General features: G+C 34.2%; 1 protein-coding gene and 1 long non-coding RNA gene across 20 annotated transcripts; one reads left to right on the forward strand and one right to left on the reverse strand.

Moving 5' to 3' along the window:
* LOC104747594 lies at nt 523-20,886 on the reverse strand. 19 transcript variants are annotated; one of them, XM_010469250.2, is made up of 17 exons: nt 20,701-20,886; nt 20,578-20,609; nt 20,430-20,481; nt 20,047-20,214; nt 19,876-19,954; nt 19,733-19,790; nt 19,453-19,617; nt 19,220-19,297; nt 13,691-13,751; nt 13,423-13,526; nt 13,169-13,231; nt 12,941-12,974; nt 12,730-12,798; nt 12,010-12,082; nt 11,830-11,889; nt 8,618-8,674; nt 987-3,770 (listed from the first exon to the last, which is right to left on the reverse strand). In XM_010469250.2, exon 17 carries the CDS (start codon nt 2,770-2,772, stop codon nt 1,417-1,419), a length of 1,356 nt encoding a protein of 451 aa, XP_010467552.1. In that variant the 5' UTR covers nt 2,773-3,770; nt 8,618-8,674; nt 11,830-11,889; nt 12,010-12,082; nt 12,730-12,798; nt 12,941-12,974; nt 13,169-13,231; nt 13,423-13,526; nt 13,691-13,751; nt 19,220-19,297; nt 19,453-19,617; nt 19,733-19,790; nt 19,876-19,954; nt 20,047-20,214; nt 20,430-20,481; nt 20,578-20,609; nt 20,701-20,886; the 3' UTR covers nt 987-1,416. The 19 variants fall into 19 exon arrangements, 13 of the variants coding, with proteins under 13 accessions (XP_010467552.1, XP_019092736.1, XP_010467551.1 ...); XR_761188.2 differs by lacking the exon at nt 987-3,770 and adding an exon at nt 525-957 and having other exon boundaries at nt 19,220-19,617; XR_761189.2 differs by lacking the exon at nt 987-3,770 and adding an exon at nt 527-862 and having other exon boundaries at nt 19,220-19,617.
* On the forward strand, nt 4,129-5,126 carry LOC109129314. The gene is made up of 2 exons (XR_002035547.1): nt 4,129-4,343; nt 4,528-5,126. It is a non-coding gene; the product is annotated as an uncharacterized LOC109129314 (long non-coding RNA).

Consider the following 21,890-nt stretch of genomic DNA (forward strand, 5'->3'; position numbering starts at 1 on the left):
ATTGGTCTTCCCAATACACCAAACTACCAAAGTTGTCTCTCTTCTTCTCCATTCCGCTTTAAAATTTACGAAAAAGAAGGAATTAATTAAAAATTTAAAAGCTATATAAAAGTATTAATCAAAGAGCAATCAGTTGGTAGCTAAGGCGTTTAATTTACGTATTTAAATGGTTAACCGTCGTTTGTTTCTTCAAGTGAAGGTAGACATATCGCAGAAAAGCCAGTAAAATCATGGGGAACATGTAAAGCAAAAGGTTCACTCCTAATAAAAGAAAGAAATTAGTTATATGTAATTGATCATATATTTGTATAAATAAATTTAAGATTATATATATATATATATATATATATATATAAAGAAGATTGATAAATTGTATAAATAAAGAACAATAATAATTTTGTGTTTTCTTAGTCCTCAACAGAAGAAGAAGCTTAAGACTTTTCATTTTTTGAACTTGAGTGTGATTGATAAATTTTATAAATATAGAATAATAATAATGTTGTGTTTTTCAAGCCTAAGACTTTTCCATTTTCTTGCTTTTTTTTTAATGATGTGTTTGAGATTTTGGACAGTTTTTTTTCAAAAATATCAATATAAATTTGAAATTCAGAAGCTTATAACTAATAAACTGAAACTAAAGATTCTCAGCCGAACACGAAGAACATATCATACACTGCTTCCATAACCGTTCATCACCTCATGCACCTCTTTTCCAATGGTTATCACCGACTCACCGTCCTCACCATCCTCACCATCAGGAAACTCCAACGTTACACAATCATCCTCAAAACCCACATCAACCACCGCCTCCAGCGATAACAGCCCACCAGCGTTGTTTCCGACCACCCGCGTCATCCGTGATCTACATACATCCGGGAGATCTTCCAGTCATATTATCATTTTGGTCACCCGTACCCAAAATCGCCCCCTCGCTAATCCTAGCCGTCATATTTTTTACTATGAACCCACAAAAAGATAAAGAAAATATAAAGATAAACCACATGTAACTTAATATAAAAAGGAGAAAATATTATTTAATTAATCATTTCCTATAAATTCGTCTATCGCAAATTTTTCCTTTATTATTATTATCTTCCGGAATCCAAAAAAAAAAGAAAAGACTAGAAAAAAAAGGAAAAAAGAAACAGGAAAGCACCAAGTAAATTGATATATAAAGTAGGCATATATCGGGACATGTAAACCGGTAATTGACGAAATTAACCGTCTCTATTGCATATTTATTGACGGTTTTTGTTGGTTACGCGTCTCTTAAGAGAGAGCTTTTAGCCCATTAAGGCCCATCACTCTTTTTTTTCCTCTTCCCCACATCAGACCGAAACAAAATCAATGGCTATATTTTTGCTCAACTGCTGCTAAAAGCTGAATTTTACTAATCAAAACTTTTGGACATGCGCACTACACTATGTGTGAGGTTGAGGAAACAGAGTGAAGAGAAGCATGGCCCTTCGCTTTTCCTAATAGTTCAAGCACTTCTGGTGGTAAGTCTTTCTCTTCTTGACCTGAAAACAAACCTTCCTTAAAGATCATTAGTAGCACCTTGTCCTGTGAATTAATTGATTTCAAAACAGTAGAAGGTGTTATGTAAAGATTGGTTTTGTTTGACTTAGCTCCCTTTGACATTGTCTGTTGCATTTCATGCACTTCTTGAGGGGTGAGTGGAGCTAGAGTATGCTTCTTGTTGTTGTGCGAGAAAGTATAGTAGTTGGTTCGACCATTGTGTAAAGTCTCCTTATCAAATTGCCATGGCCGTCCTAGAAGAAGGTGTCCAGCTTGCATAGGAACCACATCACACACAACTTGATCTGAATATTTGCCTATGGTGAATGGTATGGTGACTTGCTCGGAGATCCTTAGTTCAGCCTCATCATTGAGCCACTTAAGTCGATATGAATGGGGATGCTTTGTCTTTTGTAGATCTAGCTTATCAACCAAATACTTAATGGCTACATTAGTACATGAACCACCATTAATGATTAAGCTACATACCTTGGAGTTCATTGAGCAGCGAGAGTGGAAGATATTTTCTCTTTGAATTGTTTCAGGATCAAAAAGAGTGCTAAGAGCCCTCCTTATAACTAGAAGCTCTCCCATCTCTGGATAGTCCACAATATCCTCCTCAGATTCAACATGTTCTTCTTCCTCATCTTGTGATTCATACTCTCCATTGGCTTTAAGGATCATTACTCGCTGGTTTGGGCACTCCCTTGCATAGTGTCCTTTGCCCTGACATTTAAAACAAGTAATATCACGAGCTCTTTGGTTAGTAGGCTTACCTTGCTCTGGTTTGGTTATTTTTGATGCCTCAGGTGCAGCTCTTTTAAATCTCTGGTCCACATCAAGAGATTTTCCCTTGTCTAAAGGTTTCTGAGGTAGCGGTGTCCATGGAGTCTTACTGCGGTTAGTAGAAGCTGTCTTCCTTTTGATGTGTTGTTCAGCTTGGACTGCTAGGTGCAACAACTCTTCAAGATCATGATATGTTTGTCTTTCCACCTTTCTAGCAATCCGATCATGAAGACCATCTAGAAACTGTGCCATCAAGTTCTCCTCAGACTCTTCTACCTCCAACCTGTTTTTAAGAGATTCAAACTCTTCAAAGTATTCCTCAACAGATTTGCTTCCTTGTGAGAGCTTGCGGAACTTCTTTTGTAGCTCCCGATGGTAATAAGCTGAGACATATCTCTTTCTTAGCTGAAACCTCATATCATCCCAACTAGTGATTGGTATATGTCTATGCCTCCTCCTCTCACACATCTCTGTCCCACCAAGCTAAGGCATTGTCGGTAAGTTGAGCAGTAGCTAGGGATACCTTTCTCTGTTCAGAATAGTTGTAGTAGCCAAAGATATGCTCCATACGTCTTTCCCAATCATCGTATGCTTCAGGATTAAACTTTCCAGCAAATGTCGGCGGATTCAGCTTAAGATCATAGCCTCCTTCTCTTATGTTGCCTTCATCTCGTCCTCTACCTTGTTGATAGTGTCTCCTTGGCCTTTGGTGTTGATTAAGATCTTGATATTCTTCCTTTGAATCAGACTGATCTCAATTATCAACCTCATGGTTTCCTCTTGGCAAGTTACGAACTGGTGCTCTTGGCGCAGGTAGGGGTTGTTCAATTTGTGTCATGCGATCACCAAGTGTTTGGAGTTGTGCTTGAATAGCTGTTAGCATTTCAGCCATGTTCACCTCTCCTCCTTGTTCTCCCATGGTTCAATACGTTTTGATTTGGAGCGTTTAGCTCTGATACCAGATGATATAGGATCCCAGATGAGGGAACCCACGTGGATAGATGGAAATAGGCAAAGGGTTGATAACACTGTTCTGCCTATTTGATGGATGATAGATGGAATGCATCAAAGAGATGATAAATAGACAAATGGTTGAAAACACTATTCTGTCTATTTGGTAGCAGTGGAAGATGAAGAGATAGATGGGTGGATTGAAGGACGCCACACAGATCTGTGAAAGGATCTATGATAAGTCAAGTCTCAGTCTTCAAGGATTCACACACAAGAAGAAGGAGAAAAGGGTGGTTGCTTCTATCTCAGAAGAAAACCTAAGAAAACTCTCATTTTATTTCATTAAAACTTGAAAGGTTACAATGCTGAGAAGGGACCTTATATAATGATCCAGCAGCGGGGACCTTCTAGGGTCGAAATTTATTACAAATAAAAGGACTAAACTTGCAAAAACAACAGACTCGATTTTAGGACTTAAATAAATAAAAGACTCATAAAGACCCAACGGTCGATTCCTGCAAACAAGAAAATAACGACCATTTATTATTTGAATTCAAACACTTACCTTGATAATAGCTCTCATGCACGCTCCAGCCCTTCACTGATTGCTACGGAAATGATGAAAAGAACGTGTTCTTTAATTCCTTGTAGAACTGGGAAAAATGATGCTTGTGGAGTCTTCTCTTTGGAATCTTCTAGTTCAATGAGAGTAATCAGACTTGCAATGGATTTTTTGAATTGTTCCCTTAAGGTTCTTGCTCCCAACCTTGTCATAGGTTTGTGTATCATTATTGGCAGAATGGGTTCTTCAGGAAATGGTAGAACGGGTTCTTCAAAAATTGGTAGAACGGGTTCTTCAGGAAATGGCAGAAAGGATTCTTCCAGAAGTTTACTATTGATGTCCTCATCACTTTTGTAGGAAAATGCAGTGACTATCTCTATAAGTATGCTTGGTGGGAGAGATAACAATTTTAAAAGAATGTGTAACACATAAGTTCGTGCAGGGCATGTATCATTTATCAAAGATGTAGCTGCCACTGAACCTCCAATGCATCTTCAGCACTTACTCAAAGTGCTTCAAACAAGAGGTTAATAACAATCTCAATTTGTTACTCATTAGGTCCAAGCTATGTGTGTTTGGGATATAGAACAGTTTATGCAAGTTCTGGCTACTAATTCCCTATTAGTGATATTAATTGAGTACTCTGGCTTTGTAATATTGGAAAAGGGAAACTTGTGGATCTTAGAATCTCTCTTGTTTTCGTTCTGTAGGTGAAACAATCATCTCTCCTGGAGCTAAGCAGGGACTGATACCTCTTGCTATTCCGCTTTCGAAGAATCCTTCAGGTAAGGTCACACATTTGATCGAATCCATTTGCTTTTTATTTTTATCAGGATCTTTTGTTTAATCTTGTGTGTTTCTGGTTTATTGTCTAAGTAGGCTTACTGCACTTGTGAGATGGCCTACTGCTCCTCTAGGGTTAGAGAGATTTGGATCATTCTTGATAACTGTTGCAATGGTAAATAAGTATATGTTGTTGGGATTTTCTTGATTTTAACTTTTGCTATATGAGAACATTAGAACAGAATGGATATGCCAGTTGTGGAAGTTTGGAGGAGTGGTGATGTGATTCTTGATGCTCTGATACCACTTGATGTGATTCTCCCAAGGATCAACACTCTAAGGTAGGTAGACTGGTAACCCTAGAATTCCGATGGCTCGCAAAGCTGGATGATAAGGCGTGAGATAAACTCGAAAATCCTTATGCCCCAAACTCTCTTAAAACAAACCAAACAAAGTAAGGCGGTGGAACTTTAGATAAAAGCTTCGCGGAGACAGATGATAAGGCGTGAGACGAATCCCAAAAATCCTTGTGCCCTAGACTCTCTTATAACGACTCTTCAATCCTCAGCTAGTGAATGACAACGTCGAGTGCGGCGGAATCACTTGATATACCGAAACTCTTTGATGTAACCCACCAAGGAGAACTCTTTGATGTAACCCACCAAGGATAAAGAACAAGTTCCAAAGGAACAAAGGAGTTTACCACTCTCAAATAAAAGATAAAAGATTTCTTGATTGAATGATTTTCTCAAATGAGATTACATGTGTTTATAAAGAGACAGAAAACTTGGTCACAAAGCCAAGTATTTCTTGAAACTAATAAGACATTAAAGATAGTAAGTTGAATGAAGATTCAACTCTTGGTGCATGTATCTCTTATAATCGTCACTCTTCTTTGACCACAAAATAAAGTGATTATTTTGGGCTTTCTTGGACTTGTATTAGGCTCAAAGTGGACTGGACTTGATAGATATCATCCCCAATATAATTTCCTATGTTTTCTTTGGCCATAAGCTCTTTAATTGACCTAGTATGTGTTTCCTTGATCATCTCTCTTTGACTCTTTGATCCAATTTGCTGATGAGAAACAACATGGGCTGTATGATTTATTCCCTTTGGGCTTAGTAGAAACAGCTCTTGGTTGCCAAACATAATTCTGGGAGCTCCTAAACCAATTAGACCTAAAACTCTTAAGGTGAAGAACTAGATTGACCTCCTTTGGCAAATGAAGTGTATCTTTGTGGTTTGTTGGCCAAATCTTGTTTTCTTGGACTTTTTGGAAAAATACGAGATCCATTGACATCCTCCAACTGATTTCGTGTCGAAATTGTTGATGAGTTGGTCTATGTAACACGATATTTGGCTCAAACGTGAAACTGGAATTGGGATAGATCCACTGACTTGAAATATCCATATCTTTCACATATGAACTGATATTAAGGTGATTCCTATTCTCTGTGGTTATGTAATGGATAAAGATTCCAGAACAGTTTGGTTCATACCTTGAATCCTTCTGACCTTCTCGGAATCCTCCGTTGAATGCTCGTAGGTCCAAATCGCATAGCCATGATTTCATCTGATTTGTAAAATGAACAACTCCTTCATATGAACTCTGATTGGACTGATTCCACTTCGAGATATGCTCTAAGTGAGGTAAGAATGTATCCCGAATAGTCGTTTGGCTGGAAGAATTGATCTTTGAATTCGTTTGTGTTGAACAAGATTGAAGGATCTTCTTAGATGGTCTCATGATCATATCAAGTGGAGTCCGGCTTATAGCTAGAAATGTAATGACTTTTCATTAGCTTAACCTTTTTTAGAGGACAATGTCTCTTGTTTTCGTTACCAAGTGTAACGCCCCGACCGCCACCTCTTAGTGGGTCCCTTGTCCAATCCCAGTCCATGTCCAATCACAGTTCCGCCAGTCACTTCCCGGAAGGTCACCCATCCTTAGACTACTCTAGCTCAAGCACGCTTAACTCTGAATTTCTCTCAGGACCCTTGACCAAAAAGATAAGTGCACATAGGTGACATAGGTGGCCAAATCAATTCTTTTAAACCTCTCCGCAAGTCTCTGAAACTGGGATGTCACAATTCACCCCCACTAACAGATTGCAACGTCCTTGTTCCGCACCAAGACCGTCACCCCCGACGGTGTGAGCCCACTCGACTCCACACGCGTCTGGGTTTGGCTCTGATAACGCCCCGACCGCCACCTCTTAGTGGGACCCATGTCCAATCCCAGTCCTTGGGTCCACCTTCCTTATTGGGCCCCACATCCTCTCACTAGGCCCGTGAGTCCATCTCTATCCAACGGCCGGATTTCTACGTCCGGGAGGCTATAAAGAATTGTTAACATCTCTACAAATCACCATATGATCTTTTCCTGTGTTTTGTCCTCACTCGCACAGTTCCGATAGTCACTTCCCAGAAGGTCACCCATCCTGAGACTACTCCAGCTAAAGCACGCTAAACTCTGGAGTTCTCTCAGGACCCTTGACTGAAAAGATAAGTGTACTTTGGTGACATAGGTGGCCAAATCAATTCTTTTAAACCTCTCTGCAAGTCTCTGAAACCGGGGTGTCTCACCAAGAAGCAATTTTTAACATTTTCTGATATTCAGGTAGGTGAGTATATTCACCGGATTCTGGTTGAAAAAGATGCAAAAGAGTTGACAGTACTTTATCGTGCTTCAGCAAAGGCAGGTGAAAAACTTTACAAAAAGGGTGCTTTTGCTGAATCTCAAATTGACAATCTCAATGTCTACGTCTTGAAGAAGGTAAGACTTTAAAAACCAGTAGGATAGTGTCCGCGCTACGCCGCAGGGTTGTTTTTGTATTTTTTATTTTAAAGATAAATTTTTGTATGGTGTTTGTAATTAAAATTTATTATTAATATAGTTTTTGACAATTTTATTGGTAATATTTTGTTTTAGGTTTTTGTTATTATTTGTTTCTGGTTATCTTTTATTTTATTATTGTAATGAAATTATAGACTAAAATCAATTATGTTTTTATTGTATTATGATGCATTGAAGCACCATTATTAGTGTTAGCTTTCACACCATAGCTCATCAAACCTATCTATACTATTAATTGGGGAGTACACTTAGGATTAAAAAAAATACAAATAACGAGTATTCCATATTATGCCCTCACGCAGAAAATAAAGGACGAACAGAAAAAAAATTAATTTAAGTGCATATATGTAATCAAACTGGAGCCAAACACGCAGATCCTTATTGTTAGGGATTATATTATTCGGATCTTTGATATGTTGGTGACCAAGAACCAAATAACCGACTGATCTGAACCTAAAAATTCAAACCGTATCCAAATCAAAATTCTATAAATATTTGATCTGAACCTAAAAATTCAAACCGTATCCAAATCAAAATTCTATAAATATTGTGATCGAAACCTTACAAAAATACCATCCCTTATCAAATCAAATAAAATTGGAAACAAAAATATTGATATCCCACTACTTAAATATTGTGATCGAAACCTTACAAAAATACCATCCCTTATCAAATCAAATAAAATTGGAAACAAAAATATTGATATCCCTAATCATACTCTCTAATACTACATGTAAAATATATCAAAAACGGCAACTACTTAAATATTGTGATCGAAACCTATACAAAAATACGATTCCAAAAATATTTAAAAATATGTTTACAAAAATATAGCAAATATACAAAAATATTGCAATCCCTACAATCTAAATAAACAAAAATTTACAAAAATATAAAATATATCAAAAACGGCAACAACTTAAATATTGTGATCGAAAATATAGCAAATATTACGTTAATGCAATTACGAAATCATATCAATCTAGAACAAAAAAATGGGAACAACTTATATACGATCCCTTATCGAATCAAAAAAAATTGGAAACAAAAATATTCCAATCCCTAATCACACGCATCTTAAACTACTATAAAAACAATATGATAGAGCGTTACAAACAAACACATCAAAATTCTAATTTAATAGTTCAGAGAATCACCTTCGTAGAAGAGATGGCAGCTACCAATGGTTTGACTCATGTATCCGAACTCAAAGCCTTCAAAACAACATGGAAGATTTGTGTTAAGATTGTCCATACATGGAAGCAATATACTACTTTCAGTGGAGACACAATTGAAATGATTTTGGCTGATGCTAAAGTAAGTTTTTCTGGTTTTTATTTACTTTACACAAATTTGAATAAGTTTTATCTACTAACAATATGTTTTTCTGGTTTTTATTTACTTTACACAAATTTGAATAAGTTTTATCTACTAACAATATGTATATTGTTTCAGGGTACTCTTATTCATGCCACCATTAAGAAACAACAGATGAACAAATTTCAAAGGCTAATTGTTTTTGGAGAATGGAGAACAATAGAAAACTTTCAACTCACAAAATCATCAGGGAAGTTTCGGGCAACCAAACATCCCTACAAGATGAACATCATGAACTCAACCATCATAACCCAATGTCCATCTGTATCAAATGATTTTTATTTGGATCTAGCTTCGTACGAGAATATTCTCGCAGAAGATGGATTGAATGAACACATTCTTATAGGCAAGTTTACTAACATGTGTTTCGTTGTAACTATAGTTATATATGATTATGATTATAGTATAGATACTAATAATAATTGAATATGCTCGACTTTAGATGTTGTTGGTCAGGTGGTTTCTATTGGGGAAATGAAAATGACAGAGCTCAATGATAAACCAAAAAAGAGATTAGCAGTTGAACTGCGAGATACCAGGTAATGAGATCTAAATCATAAAAGTTTACTTTTTAATATACAAAATTTTATAATTCTGTACATTTCGGGATGCAGTGATGTGCGATTATCATGCACCCTATGGGGTAAGTTTGCTGACCAGATGTGGCAAGCATGTCATGATGCAAACGATTCAATGGTCATATGCTTAATTCGATGTGCGAAGATCAACAACTACAATGGTAATGTCAAGTTTACACATATTTGACTAATATTAAAAATTTTGATTTTGATAATACAAATTTACAATCCTTTGTAGGTGAGAGAACAATCTCAAATGCTTTCGATATGTCATTGTTGTTAATCAACCCGGACGACTACAGTACTGTAGATGATTTTACTGAGAAGTACTATTCTAAACTACTTATTTAATTACATGTGATTAAATTTACTATTGTCATGATGTGAGTTTAATTTACTATTGTCATGATGTGAGATTGATTTTTATGGTATACAGACTACCAAGAGATGATTTGAAAATCACTTGTGCGGACAGAAACTCTTCGTGCGTAAAGATGTCAAATGACAAGGACGATTATATCAACCAGTACCCACCAAGCACAATTTCTGATCTTCTCGAAGCTACCATGGTAAAATTAATTTTTAAAAACTCTTCCTTAATAGTATAACTTATAATTCTAATTTTGATTGCATGTTCATTTTAGGAAGGGAAGTTTAAAATATATTGTACTATCTATCACATTGACATGGAGTTTGGCTGGTACTACTTTACCTGTGTAAAGTGTAAACAAACATGCTTTCTCAAACCAAAAAAGGAGAACGAAATCATCACCAAAAACAAAAAAAAGTCTCTTTGAGTGCAAGACTTGCAGCCAAGATGTTTCAAAAGTTGTATGCAGGTAAAGTAGTATATTGATTAAAAATTTCTTTGAAAAAAGACAATGGTAAAGATGTTTTGGTCTAACACTATAATTTTTTTCATAATTTTCTATTTTAGGTACAAACTGGTCGTGGATGTCATGGACAGCACTGGTGAGTCAAAGTTTATTCTCTTTGCACCAATGCTATAAAGGTAGTTAACCAAACTTCACTAGATGTTCTAGGAGGACAGTATGATGAGGTATGTATTAAAATTATCTATAATACTAATCGATAAGGGATTATTCTTAGTATACAAAAGTTAATATTAACTAAAAGAAAATATTTTCAATATCTTTTTGTATAGATACGAGATCCTACAATTGTGCCAAAACCTTTGCAAGAATTGGTAGGAAAGAATTTCCTATTTCTAGCTTCTGTAGAAACCAAAAACATTCTGGATGGTAAAGAGACTTACAAGGTGTCTTACATTGAGTTGGGTGATAACACTACACAAGTTGACAATATTGAAGATTCCGAGTGTCAAGCTGATCCTAGGGATGTTATATCTACTGAAGTTCAGGTAAATTACAGCAGTCTCTTTTTAAACGTTTAATGGTAATATTATATAACTATCGACATCTGTTTTGTAGGAGCAAGTTTTGGTGGGCAATGGAAATGAAAGGACAACACCTTCTTCAAAACGGAAAGAAGATCATGATGAGCAGTCATCAACTTCAAAAAAGATCTGCCTACCATCGAATAAAGAAGCCATTGAAGAGGCTATTGAGAAGATTCCAGAAAAGGAAGGGGGTGATGCTTAAGATTTGGATAATGATCTGTACTTTTAAGGTCGAATTTACTTAGGTTTTATGGTTTTTTAGAATAAAATAGTATGGTTTTTTTTAGTTTTAACTTGACCTATTCCAAAAGAATTGGCTAAGTTTAAAACTTTTTTCCATCCTATTCAATTTATTTCTTGGTTGTAATACATTCTTTTTAAACAATTTAATAATTTTCTACCTTAGAGGGAGGTATTGGTTTAGGATTTAGAAAGAGTTTTAATGACTTTGTGTTTTTAAAAATCTTGCTGATTTTTAAAATCATAGAAAATTAGAAAGTAAAAATGAAGGATTCTATAAGAGATTGTTTAGGAAGTTATTTTAAATCTTGCTGATTTGTGTTTCCTAATCTTGTAAAATATTTCATAAAATCTTTCAAAATCTTTCTATTTGATGAAAGAGTTTTCATGACTTTTGTTATGAAGGAAATGTTATAAAATCCTAAACCAATAACACAAAATTTGAATTCATTAACAATCCATGATTCTTTTGTTTTAATTGAATAACATAAAACTTTTAATGACTTTATAAGACTCTTAATCCAATAACACTAGATTTATCAAGATTTTAGATAACTTTTTACAAATCCACAACCAATAACACCAAATTTTTAAAGAATTTTAAAAAGTCTTGATTGAATAACAACATATTTTACATAACTTTTAAAATCATTCAAATTCTTTCTAAATCCTAAACCAATAACCCCCCTTAGTTCTTTAACTATCATGATTGTTTCAATACAAAATTAAAAAGCAGTAGAGATTTCAGACTAACCAAATGTGATTGTGATTCAATCATGCTGCTTACTCTGAATGTCGGAGATCACATCTCCTTCTTCAAGTCCTCATCAAGGAAAGATTTGTAATATTAATACACAGAAAATCATTGACATGAAATCCATACTAAATCAATTAAAATGGATCGAAATAATAAAAAATGACAGAAAAGACTAACCTGAACCCTTTTAATTATTAAGTTCCCTGGATTTATGATACATTGTGATGAAACATCGTGAACATTGCATCTCCTACATGAAATTAGAATAATTCAATTATAAATTACTATACAAATATATTTGCAAAGTAAAAGAGTGATTTAGGGAATGATATAGACGAAGATTAAATGTTGATGAAATCATTAGGATATGGCAAACTATAGTATAAACTTTATTATAAAATCACCAGCGTCAAAAATTATTTTTAAAACCATGTCAATGAAGAATAGAATATTTTCAGTTATTTAATACTATAGATTGGAAAAAATATATCTCACTTCCTTTCTTAATAGGATAGAATTGTCCAAAACTAAATCTCAAAAAATATTATTCTTTTAGTTGCTATAACCATGGGACAGTTTTACCATCAAGAATGGTAACGAATCAGCAATAATTGTACATTATTCTAAACAACTAAATTTATACACCAAAAGTTACTCTAAGGATTCTTCTATAAACACTCTGCAATGTTTACGACTATAAGAAGAACTTCTTAATACAGATTAAATTTTAGAAGATAAGAAAAATGAAGAAGAGGAAAACTAATGCTCAATCTGGATCTAAAAAAAAAACACATACGGGTAATGAAATCATTAATGCTACCATACTGAGGAATCATTCAAATGTTATTAATGTTGCAGATGTTTTCATGAGAATTTATGATGGTTTAAAGCACAAACCTGAAATTTTCAAGACGGTTTCCCACCCTCAACAACCGCCAATGCCCTCTCATGGCCAAATCATGAGACCTGGTAATTAATATAGATAGTTGTGTCATAAAAACATTTGATAAACAATTATGTTTGAAAATCTTTTACTATTGTATTTTTAACAGGTGCTACTACTACATACTCACAGAGAGAAAGACCAGTATTGTTAGCTGTTACATACCTACAATGCCTTCCCAATCCTCAGCGTGCAGCACCTACCAAGAGAAAACCAACACATCAATATATTCAATATGAGAATCATCCATTTGAAATTAGCAAAGAAGTTTGGTGTTAAAGACTTAATATCTGAATATAAATAATATATTTATGACTACTGTTTTATAAAACATATGAAACTCCATTGTTAAAGAATTATCAGGAACAACTCAAAAGACTGGGATCACTTCACTGGAAAATCCTTCGCAAGAGATAGCTACCTCGAATCATTTAACTAATACAGAATATACACCACCTACCAAAAGAAGACATTCAAGAAGAATAATTTCAGAATTTAGTCCTCCATCTGTAAATAGCAAACAAGGTACTAAACCATATTTTCAGGTCAATATAATGTAACCTTGCTAAAGTCTTATGTATGTACTTTTTTGTTTGTTTTTGTAACATATCAGTCACGAATTTAGCATCAAAAGGAAGATTACTTACCAGACCCAAAACAGGATTAAGGCTTGCAAAATTTCTTGCAAGGCAAAAGAAACCGAATGCTCCTTCAATCTTTGAATCATCAACATGCACTACGGATGATGGATCTAATAAATGCCAAAAAAGAGATTCACTAAACACAGGTTAGAAGTAACCATCTTTCTTTATAGAGTGACATTTTTAAAAATTGTATGTAATTCAAATTCAAAATACTAACTTTAGTTAATTATCAAACATAGAAGGAAATGTAGTGCAAGAGCAACAAACATACCAATGCAGCAGCAGTTCCGACAATGATGATTCAGAAGATGACACTGATCTAGACGATGTTCCTGTTCAAGTTATGAAAGGGTATCAAATTTTAGACATTTTAGATGAAAGCTTGACCAAAGCTTTTGGATCCAAACCAAAACAAAATTGCAGAACTAAAGCAAAAAAAAAAAAAAACAGGTAGTCTATACAATTTATTTGTTTTATTTGTTTTATTTGTTCTATGTACATATACCCTAATGTTTCTCTTATAACCCGAAATTTGATGTGTTTGCAGAGTATCTTGATCATGGAGACCCTACCTACTCATGTTCATATTGTGGCGCTATTATGTGGTATGGTGAGAGAATAAACAGGCACAAGAGGGATAAGAATCCTACTTTCACACAATGTTGCTTGCAAGGAACAGTAAAGTTGCCTTTTCTACACAATCAACCTGAGCTGTTATTTGCGTTGCTAACAAACGATGACGAATTGAGTAGACACTTTAGGGAAAATATCAGAGCCTACAACATGATATTTTCATTCACTTCACTAGGTGGGTGTTGCGAAAATTCAGTTGTCAAGGGGCGTGGTCCAAACATGTTTCAGATACAAGGAGAGAATTATCATCTACTTGGTAGTTTGAAGCCTGTAGAAGGTGATTTCCCAAAGTTTTCACAGTTATATATTGTGGATACAGAAAATGAGGTCCAAAACAGAGCTGGTATCCTAAAGTATGTTAAACACCTTCTTTTTTTTAATCATTATTTTATTTTCTGTTACTATAGTAATTATATTTTATTATAAATTTGCAGCAAAGCTAAAAACTCAGGAAAATATAAAAAAAAACAGAAGTTAAGACCGGAAGTGATTGCTGCTATTATCAAGATGCTAAATGATGTCAATCCATATGTAGAAAACTTTAGGTCAGCTAGAGAACGGCTAGATACTAATCCAAAAGAAAGTTTTCATATGAGGATAGTCAGCGATCGAAAAAAAGACGGAAGAACCTATGCTGTCCCCACATCATCAGAGGTTGCAGCATTGATTCCCGGAGATTTTCATGTCGCAATGCCTACCAGAGACATTGTCGTTGAGGAACAATCAGGAGAATTACAAAGAATAAGTGAAATTCATCCAGCCTACCTAGCTCTACAATATCCGCTGTTATTTCCAAAAGGAGAGGATGGTTACAGAAATGGAATACTAAAAGCACCTGGTGGTTGTAAAAAAAACCAAAAAAATCGAGAATCAAAGCAAGAGAGGAAGTGCATCAGTATGCGCCAATGGTTTGCATTCCGTATTCAGGAAAGGAAGAACGAATCACATAATTTGTTGATGTCTAAAAGATTGTTCCAGCAATTCTTAGTGGACGCTTATACTACTATAGAGACTAACAGGTTAACTTATCTGAAGTTGAATCAGTCTACTTTGAGGGCTGCTAATTATAATACAGTGAAAGATGCTGCTAATGAAGGCAAGACAAATCTGAATGATCAAGGGACCAAATGTTATTTGCCAGCTTCTTTTGTTGGTGGACCTAGATATATGAGGAATATGTATCTAGATGCAATGGCAGTTTGTAAGTATTACGGATTTCCAGATCTGTTCATTACATTCACTTGCAACCCTAAATGGCCTGAGTTGGTCCGATTTTGTTCTGCTAGAAATTTGAATACTGATGATAGGCCTGAGATAATTAGCAGAGTGTTCAAAATGAAGCTAAACTCTCTAATGGATGATCTAACAAAGAAACACATGTTAGGAAAGACAGTGTCATGTAAGTATAGATTTTACTCATATTAATGTCGTACGGTTTTATTTTTAAACGATAATTTTATTATTTCTAATGTGTTGTTTTTTCAAATGCTTTCCAGCAATGTATACCATCAAATTTCAGAAGAGAGGCCTACCTCATGCACACATTTTATTGTGGATGCATCCAGATTCAAAGATGCCAAAATCAGAAGACATCGACAAAATGATATCAGCTGAAATCCCAGATAAGCATAACGATCCTGAGCTATATGAGATAGTTAAGGAGATGATGATTCACGGCCCATGTGGGGCAATGAACATGAATTCACCATGTATGGAAGAAGGAAAATGTTCTAAGTTTTTCCCTAAGAAGCATGTTGATCAAACCACAGTTGATAAAGAAGGTTTCCCAGTTTACAGAAGAAGGAAAACAAAACATTTTGTTGAGAAAAATGGTTTTAAGTGTGACAATCGTTATGTTATACCATATAACAAAGTTTTGTTACTACGATACAGGGCTCACATTAATGTTGAGTGGTGCAACCAAACAGGTTCTTGCAAATACTTATTCAAGTATGTTACTAAAGGGCTGGACCGTGTTTCAGTGGTTGTTGAGCCATCTCAGAAAAAAAAGGCTGAGAAAGGAAGACCTACTACCAACCAAGTCAGTAAGGAGACATCAGTTACAAGTGTTGATGAGATTAAAGATTTCTTTGATTGCAGGTATCTTCAAAAATTAGGGATCATAATTGTTTAAAGATTTAGTTATAATTATTCTAATTAACGAATTTTAATTGGCAGGTACGTTTCTGCTTGTGAGGCGGCTTGGAGAATATTAAAAAACCCAATAACTTACAGATCAACATCCGTTCAAAGATTATCTTTCCACCTAGAAGGGAAACACCTTATTTATTTCAAGGGAGATGATGAAGTCCAAACCGTTTTGGATAGAGGGGAGTTAGTAAATTCTATGTTCCTAGCTTGGTTTGAATTGAATAAGGTCTGCTCATTGGCGAAAACAAAGACATATGCGCAAATCCCTGAGTTTTTCACATGGGATGGGAAGAAAAAGAAATTTAATCTACGGAAAAGACCAGGTACGGCAATCGGTAGGATAAACTATGTACCCTTAGGGATGGAAGATGGATATTATTTACGTGTTCTCCTTAACACTCAGACAGGTCCTGAATCCTTTGATGACATAAAAACGGTTAAAGGAGTTGTATATCAAACTTACAAAGAGGCATGTTTTGCTTTGGGGTTGCTTGACAATGATCAGGAATATATTGATGATTTAGTCAGAACAAGTTTTTGGAGTACAGGTGATTTCTTACGTCGTCTGTTTGTGGTCATGCTACAATCTTTTAGTTTATCACAACTAGAAGTAGTTTGGAAAAAAACATGGGAATTACTAACCGAAGATATTGAGAAGAGACGGAGAGATTACTTTAAGCGACCAGGTATACTTACGTCTTTGGTTTTTAAAACCTAAGTCTATAATTATTGTGTTGAGATATCTAATCTATATAAAATATGTTTTTTTTTAAAGATCTCACTCTATCTGATGAGGATAAACAGAAGTTTGGCTTACAAGATATAGACAGCATGTTAAAAAGCAATGGTACATCTTTGTCTGCTTTTGCAACAATGCCTAAGCTACCAGAAGATATCATCGATGATACTAATCTGCTGATTGTTGATGAGAAAGACTATGATCGGGCTGAGCAGCAAGAAAAACATGACACATGGCTAAAGTCTATGACAGACGAGCAGAAACAAATATATGCTGAGATCATGGAAGCAGTCAATAATGACATGGGAGGGGTGTTCTTTGTTTATGGATTTGGTGGAACTGGTAAAACCTTTCTCTACAAGACTCTTTCAGCAGCATTACGAGCAAGAGGATCCATTGTCTTAAATGTTGCATCCAGTGGCATTGCTTCTCTTTTGTTAGCAGGAGGAAGGACAGCACATTCTAGGTTCGGAATTCCAATTAATCCTCATGAAAGTAGTGTATGTACCATGACTCCTGGATCAGATCAAGCACAACTGGTAGCGGAAGCATCTATGATTATATGGGATGAAGCTCCAATGATGAGCAAACATTGTTTTGAATCATTAGATAGAAGTTTGTCTGATATCATAAAAGGAGCAAGTAATCGACCTTTTGGTGGAAAAGTTGTTGTATTTGGAGGAGATTTCAGACAAGTGTTACCCATCATCCCTAATGCTGGAAGGGCAGAAATATGTATGAGTGCACTAAATGCTTCTTATTTATGGGATCATTGTAAAGTATTGAGGTTAACAAAGAATATGAGGCTTCTTGCAAAGAATTTGAATCCCACGGCTGCCAAGGAAATAAAGGATTTCTCAGAATGGATACTGAAAGTTGGTGATGGAAAGATAGCAGAACCAAATGATGGCGAAGTGATGATAGATATCCCCGAGGAGTTTTTAATCACATCAGCAGACAATCCTATTGATGTAATTAGCAGAGAGGTTTATGGGGATCCTAAGTGTCTAAAAGATAAAAAAGATCCTTTGTTCTTTCAAGAAAGAGCAATTTTATGTCCAACAAATGAGGATGTTGGCATTATCAATGAATATATGCTTGACCAGCTAGAAGAAATTCATTTAGTCGAATAAACATAGGCTTCGAATATGTGTAATATTGTTTAAATTTATTAAGCAACGTTTTGAATCTGTTTGTAGGTGAGGAAAGGACATACCTAAGTTCAGATTCTATAGATCCAGCTGACAAACGTTTTGAAAACAATCCGGTGCTAACACCTGATTTCTTAAATAGTTTAAAGGTATCTGGTGTCCCAAATCATAGAATAAGATTGAAGGTTGGTTGTCCAGTAATGTTGTTAAGGAATATAGATCCAAGAGGAGGACTAATGAATGGTACAAGATTGCAGATCACACAATTGGCTGAGTTTGTTTTGGAAGCTATTGTGATTACAGGAGACAGAGTAGGCGACAAAGTGCTCATACCAAGGATATTGCTAACTCCTTCAGATACTAAATTACCTTTCAAAATGCGTCGAAGACAGTTACCTTTAGTTGTTGCATTTGCAATGACTATTAACAAAAGTCAGGGACAGTCATTGGATCATGTTGGTTTGTATTTGCCTAGACCATGTTTTTCACATGGTCAGCTTTATGTTGCAGTTTCAAGAGTGACTTCTAAAAAAGGTTTAAAGGTTTTGATTGTGGATAATGAAGGAAAACCTCAGAAGGAAACCATGAATGTGGTATTCAAAGAAGTATTTCAGAATTTGTAATGAGTGGTTTAAATGAAGAGAAAAGGTTTGGCAAGATAACTATTGTTTTCTTTCTTTTAAGTGAATTGTGTAAAGCAATGGTACATATTTCTCTATATTTGCGAATACATAATTTGATTTGTTTTCTAACTATAGGATGTTTAGCAACGATAAAAACACTGTCGAAGATGCTGAGGATGAGAAGTTACTGCACAAGAACTTTCTTTGGAAGGAGTATCGTGGTTTGATAATAGGGATTATGTTCTAATAATTTAGTATGGTTTTTATATGTTTGAACTAAACCTACAGTATCAACAACTTACGGTTTAGTTTCAAACTTTTTTCCATACTAAGGATTATTTACTTTCTTTAAATTTAATATGTTGACTTTGCTAATATTTGAGAAATTGGTAATTTTAATAAAACTTTTACTTCTTAATAACTTTACTAACATATATACTATCTAATGACATAGAAAAGGAAAAACAGAAAAAGAAAAGATCTATTGAATTTGAATAACTTACCAAGGATATATAATAGATTTCTTCATTCTACTTCTATTTTGAAAGTTTAGCTTATGTATCCCTGTAACAGAAATTACCCTAACATAAAAAAAACAAATTGACATTAGACTTTATTGGAATGAAATATAAGCTAAACTTTATAAAACTAAACAAAGTTTCGGTGTCTTATCTTTAATTTGGAAACTGCTTGCAAGGCAAAAGAAATCCAAAACTACAGTTTCTTATAAGCCAACCTTCGATCCAATTGTTGTGTCCACTGATCGTCTTATTGAAAGTAATTTAACCTACACTTAGAGAAATTAAACATTAGAGTTTTACAAGATTGAAGTAGAGTCATAAACAAATCAAGAAAAAGGTTTTGTTACTTATCTTTGATGTAGTGTTCTTCATTGGTTGTCCTGATTTGAAACAAAAGAAAAAATTAGGACAAATATAAAACTTGAATTTAAATCTATACGTTTATCGATGTGAACAACAACAAAATTCAACACCAGTTTTGAAAAACATTCAAACCTTTGAAAGAAAACTCATACTTGATTATATATCTTCAAGCTCAACTCAAACGCAACAACTATACATCAAAGTTCAAATAAATGATAGATATAAACAGTTTGTGAACTATAAGGCAGAAATAGAAAGAACAGATATAGATATACCTTACTTATACATTATAGACGAAAGATTATCTTCGAACACCACAAACATGGAGTTACGACATTGACAGGTGTATGCCCGCTGATACAAACACCAACAAAATCAGCTGAATTAAAAATCGAGGGCATGACTAAGTAGTATAAAAAACAAGATTTTTATTAAAAAAAACTCACCTCTGCGGCTGTCGAGGTTCCACTGAAACCGGAAGTAGAATTGAACTGAATTTAACCCTGACAAGGTAAAATTCAACATTAGAGATTTTAAAGAATGGTGTGAAGGCATTTACAGACAAAAAAAATGGGTAACGTTACTTATCTTTTCTTTAGTGTTCATTGGATTTCCTGATTTTTAACAAAATGAAATCATTAGAACAAACAGAAACCTTGAATATAAAACTTGATTCTATATCTTCAAGCTCAAATCAAATTATATAATCATACATCAAAGATCAAGTAAAAAAAACAGTTTATCCATTATATCTTAGTTTTTGCATATACTGTTTTGATCAAGTAGTTTCTAGAAAACAGAATTAGGAATATTAAAATATATGTATTACCTTAATTATCCATTATAGACGGAATCGAAGAATTTGATCTTCATTTTTTTTTCTGGTTTTTAATTAAAAAACAACAAATTAGAAAACAACAAAAAAAAAACCCAAGACTAATTTGCAGAAAGATTCAAACATGTACGCAAACCCATACCTGTTTTAATATCTTCAAGATCCAGATCCACCCTGTAATGAAGCATAAAAGAACAAGTAAACCACGAATCTAAACATTTTGTGAACTATAATGAAAAATAGAAAGAACAGATCAAGGTGTTACCTCACTCGATTATTGAAGACGAAATCGGAAACTCCATACAGACAGATCGATGATTAATCCTAATGGGGGTTATCCAATTGGTGATTGATCTTGAGGGATTATCCAAACTCGATTGAATTTGACCTATTTTATCGCGTCGGTTTTTGTATTGGAGACAACTCTTTCTTTTATTTGCGGTTCATCATTTTTTTTTGTCTTTTGGCTTTCACCAACGTAGATAATTGTTAAAAGCAAAACAATTGGGAATGCTAATGGGCCTGGAAAAAAAACCAACAACTACTAAATGTTATATTCAATTTTAGTGTGGCCCAATAATATTTCCAACAATTCTCAAATATTGAATGATAATATTCTAACTTCAACATAACTTGCAAAATATATATAATTATACAAAATACCAAAATTAAAAAAAAAAATCCCGCACGTACGTGCGGGTCTTTCACTAGTAAACTATTATAATCAATCCTAATTTTCCAAATATAGCAACATGTATAGAAAGAAATTTAAACAGCCTTTCTTTATATAGGTAATGAGCACAAATCACTGTTAAAAAGTTATCATACTTGGAATATACCCTATATGTAAATGCAACAAAAATAAACAAACAACTTGATTAGTTTATACACATCATACAAAATGGGTATGTGCAGTATTTTTTGTAAGATGTGTTTACAACTAATCAAATAAACAATAAATTGGTGTTTCAGTCTCTAACACTTAACAAACTAATGTTATTTACTCTAGAATCATGGTCTCTTACGTATTATTCTTTTGAGATAATCAAGACGATTAGTAGATCTATTGGAGAGTTTATACGAAATTTTGAGTAATATTTTTTGTTAATATTTCATGAAGAAACTGAAACAAGAGATATATAAATGAGAAGACACTCGGTCGTACTTACCTCTATTGCTTTCTCACTAAATCTGGGTTCAAACTCAGTCTTTCTCAAAGACAAACGTATAATTTATAATGTTGTAAAAAAAAAGATATATTACTTTAAATGATGAATGTATTGTATAGTGATTGTATTTGTTTTTTTCTTATGTTTTTAGTGTATGTATGTGTATAACTTTTTACAGATAATTAATTTGTCTTTATATTGTAATATATATATGTGTACATTTTCATCGACTATCACACTTAATAAAACCTTTTATACATACTTGGAATATAGAAATTTAAGATGA

This window comes from Camelina sativa, chromosome 15, assembly GCF_000633955.1.
Source record: "Camelina sativa cultivar DH55 chromosome 15, Cs, whole genome shotgun sequence".
Taxonomy (NCBI): domain Eukaryota; kingdom Viridiplantae; phylum Streptophyta; class Magnoliopsida; order Brassicales; family Brassicaceae; genus Camelina; species Camelina sativa.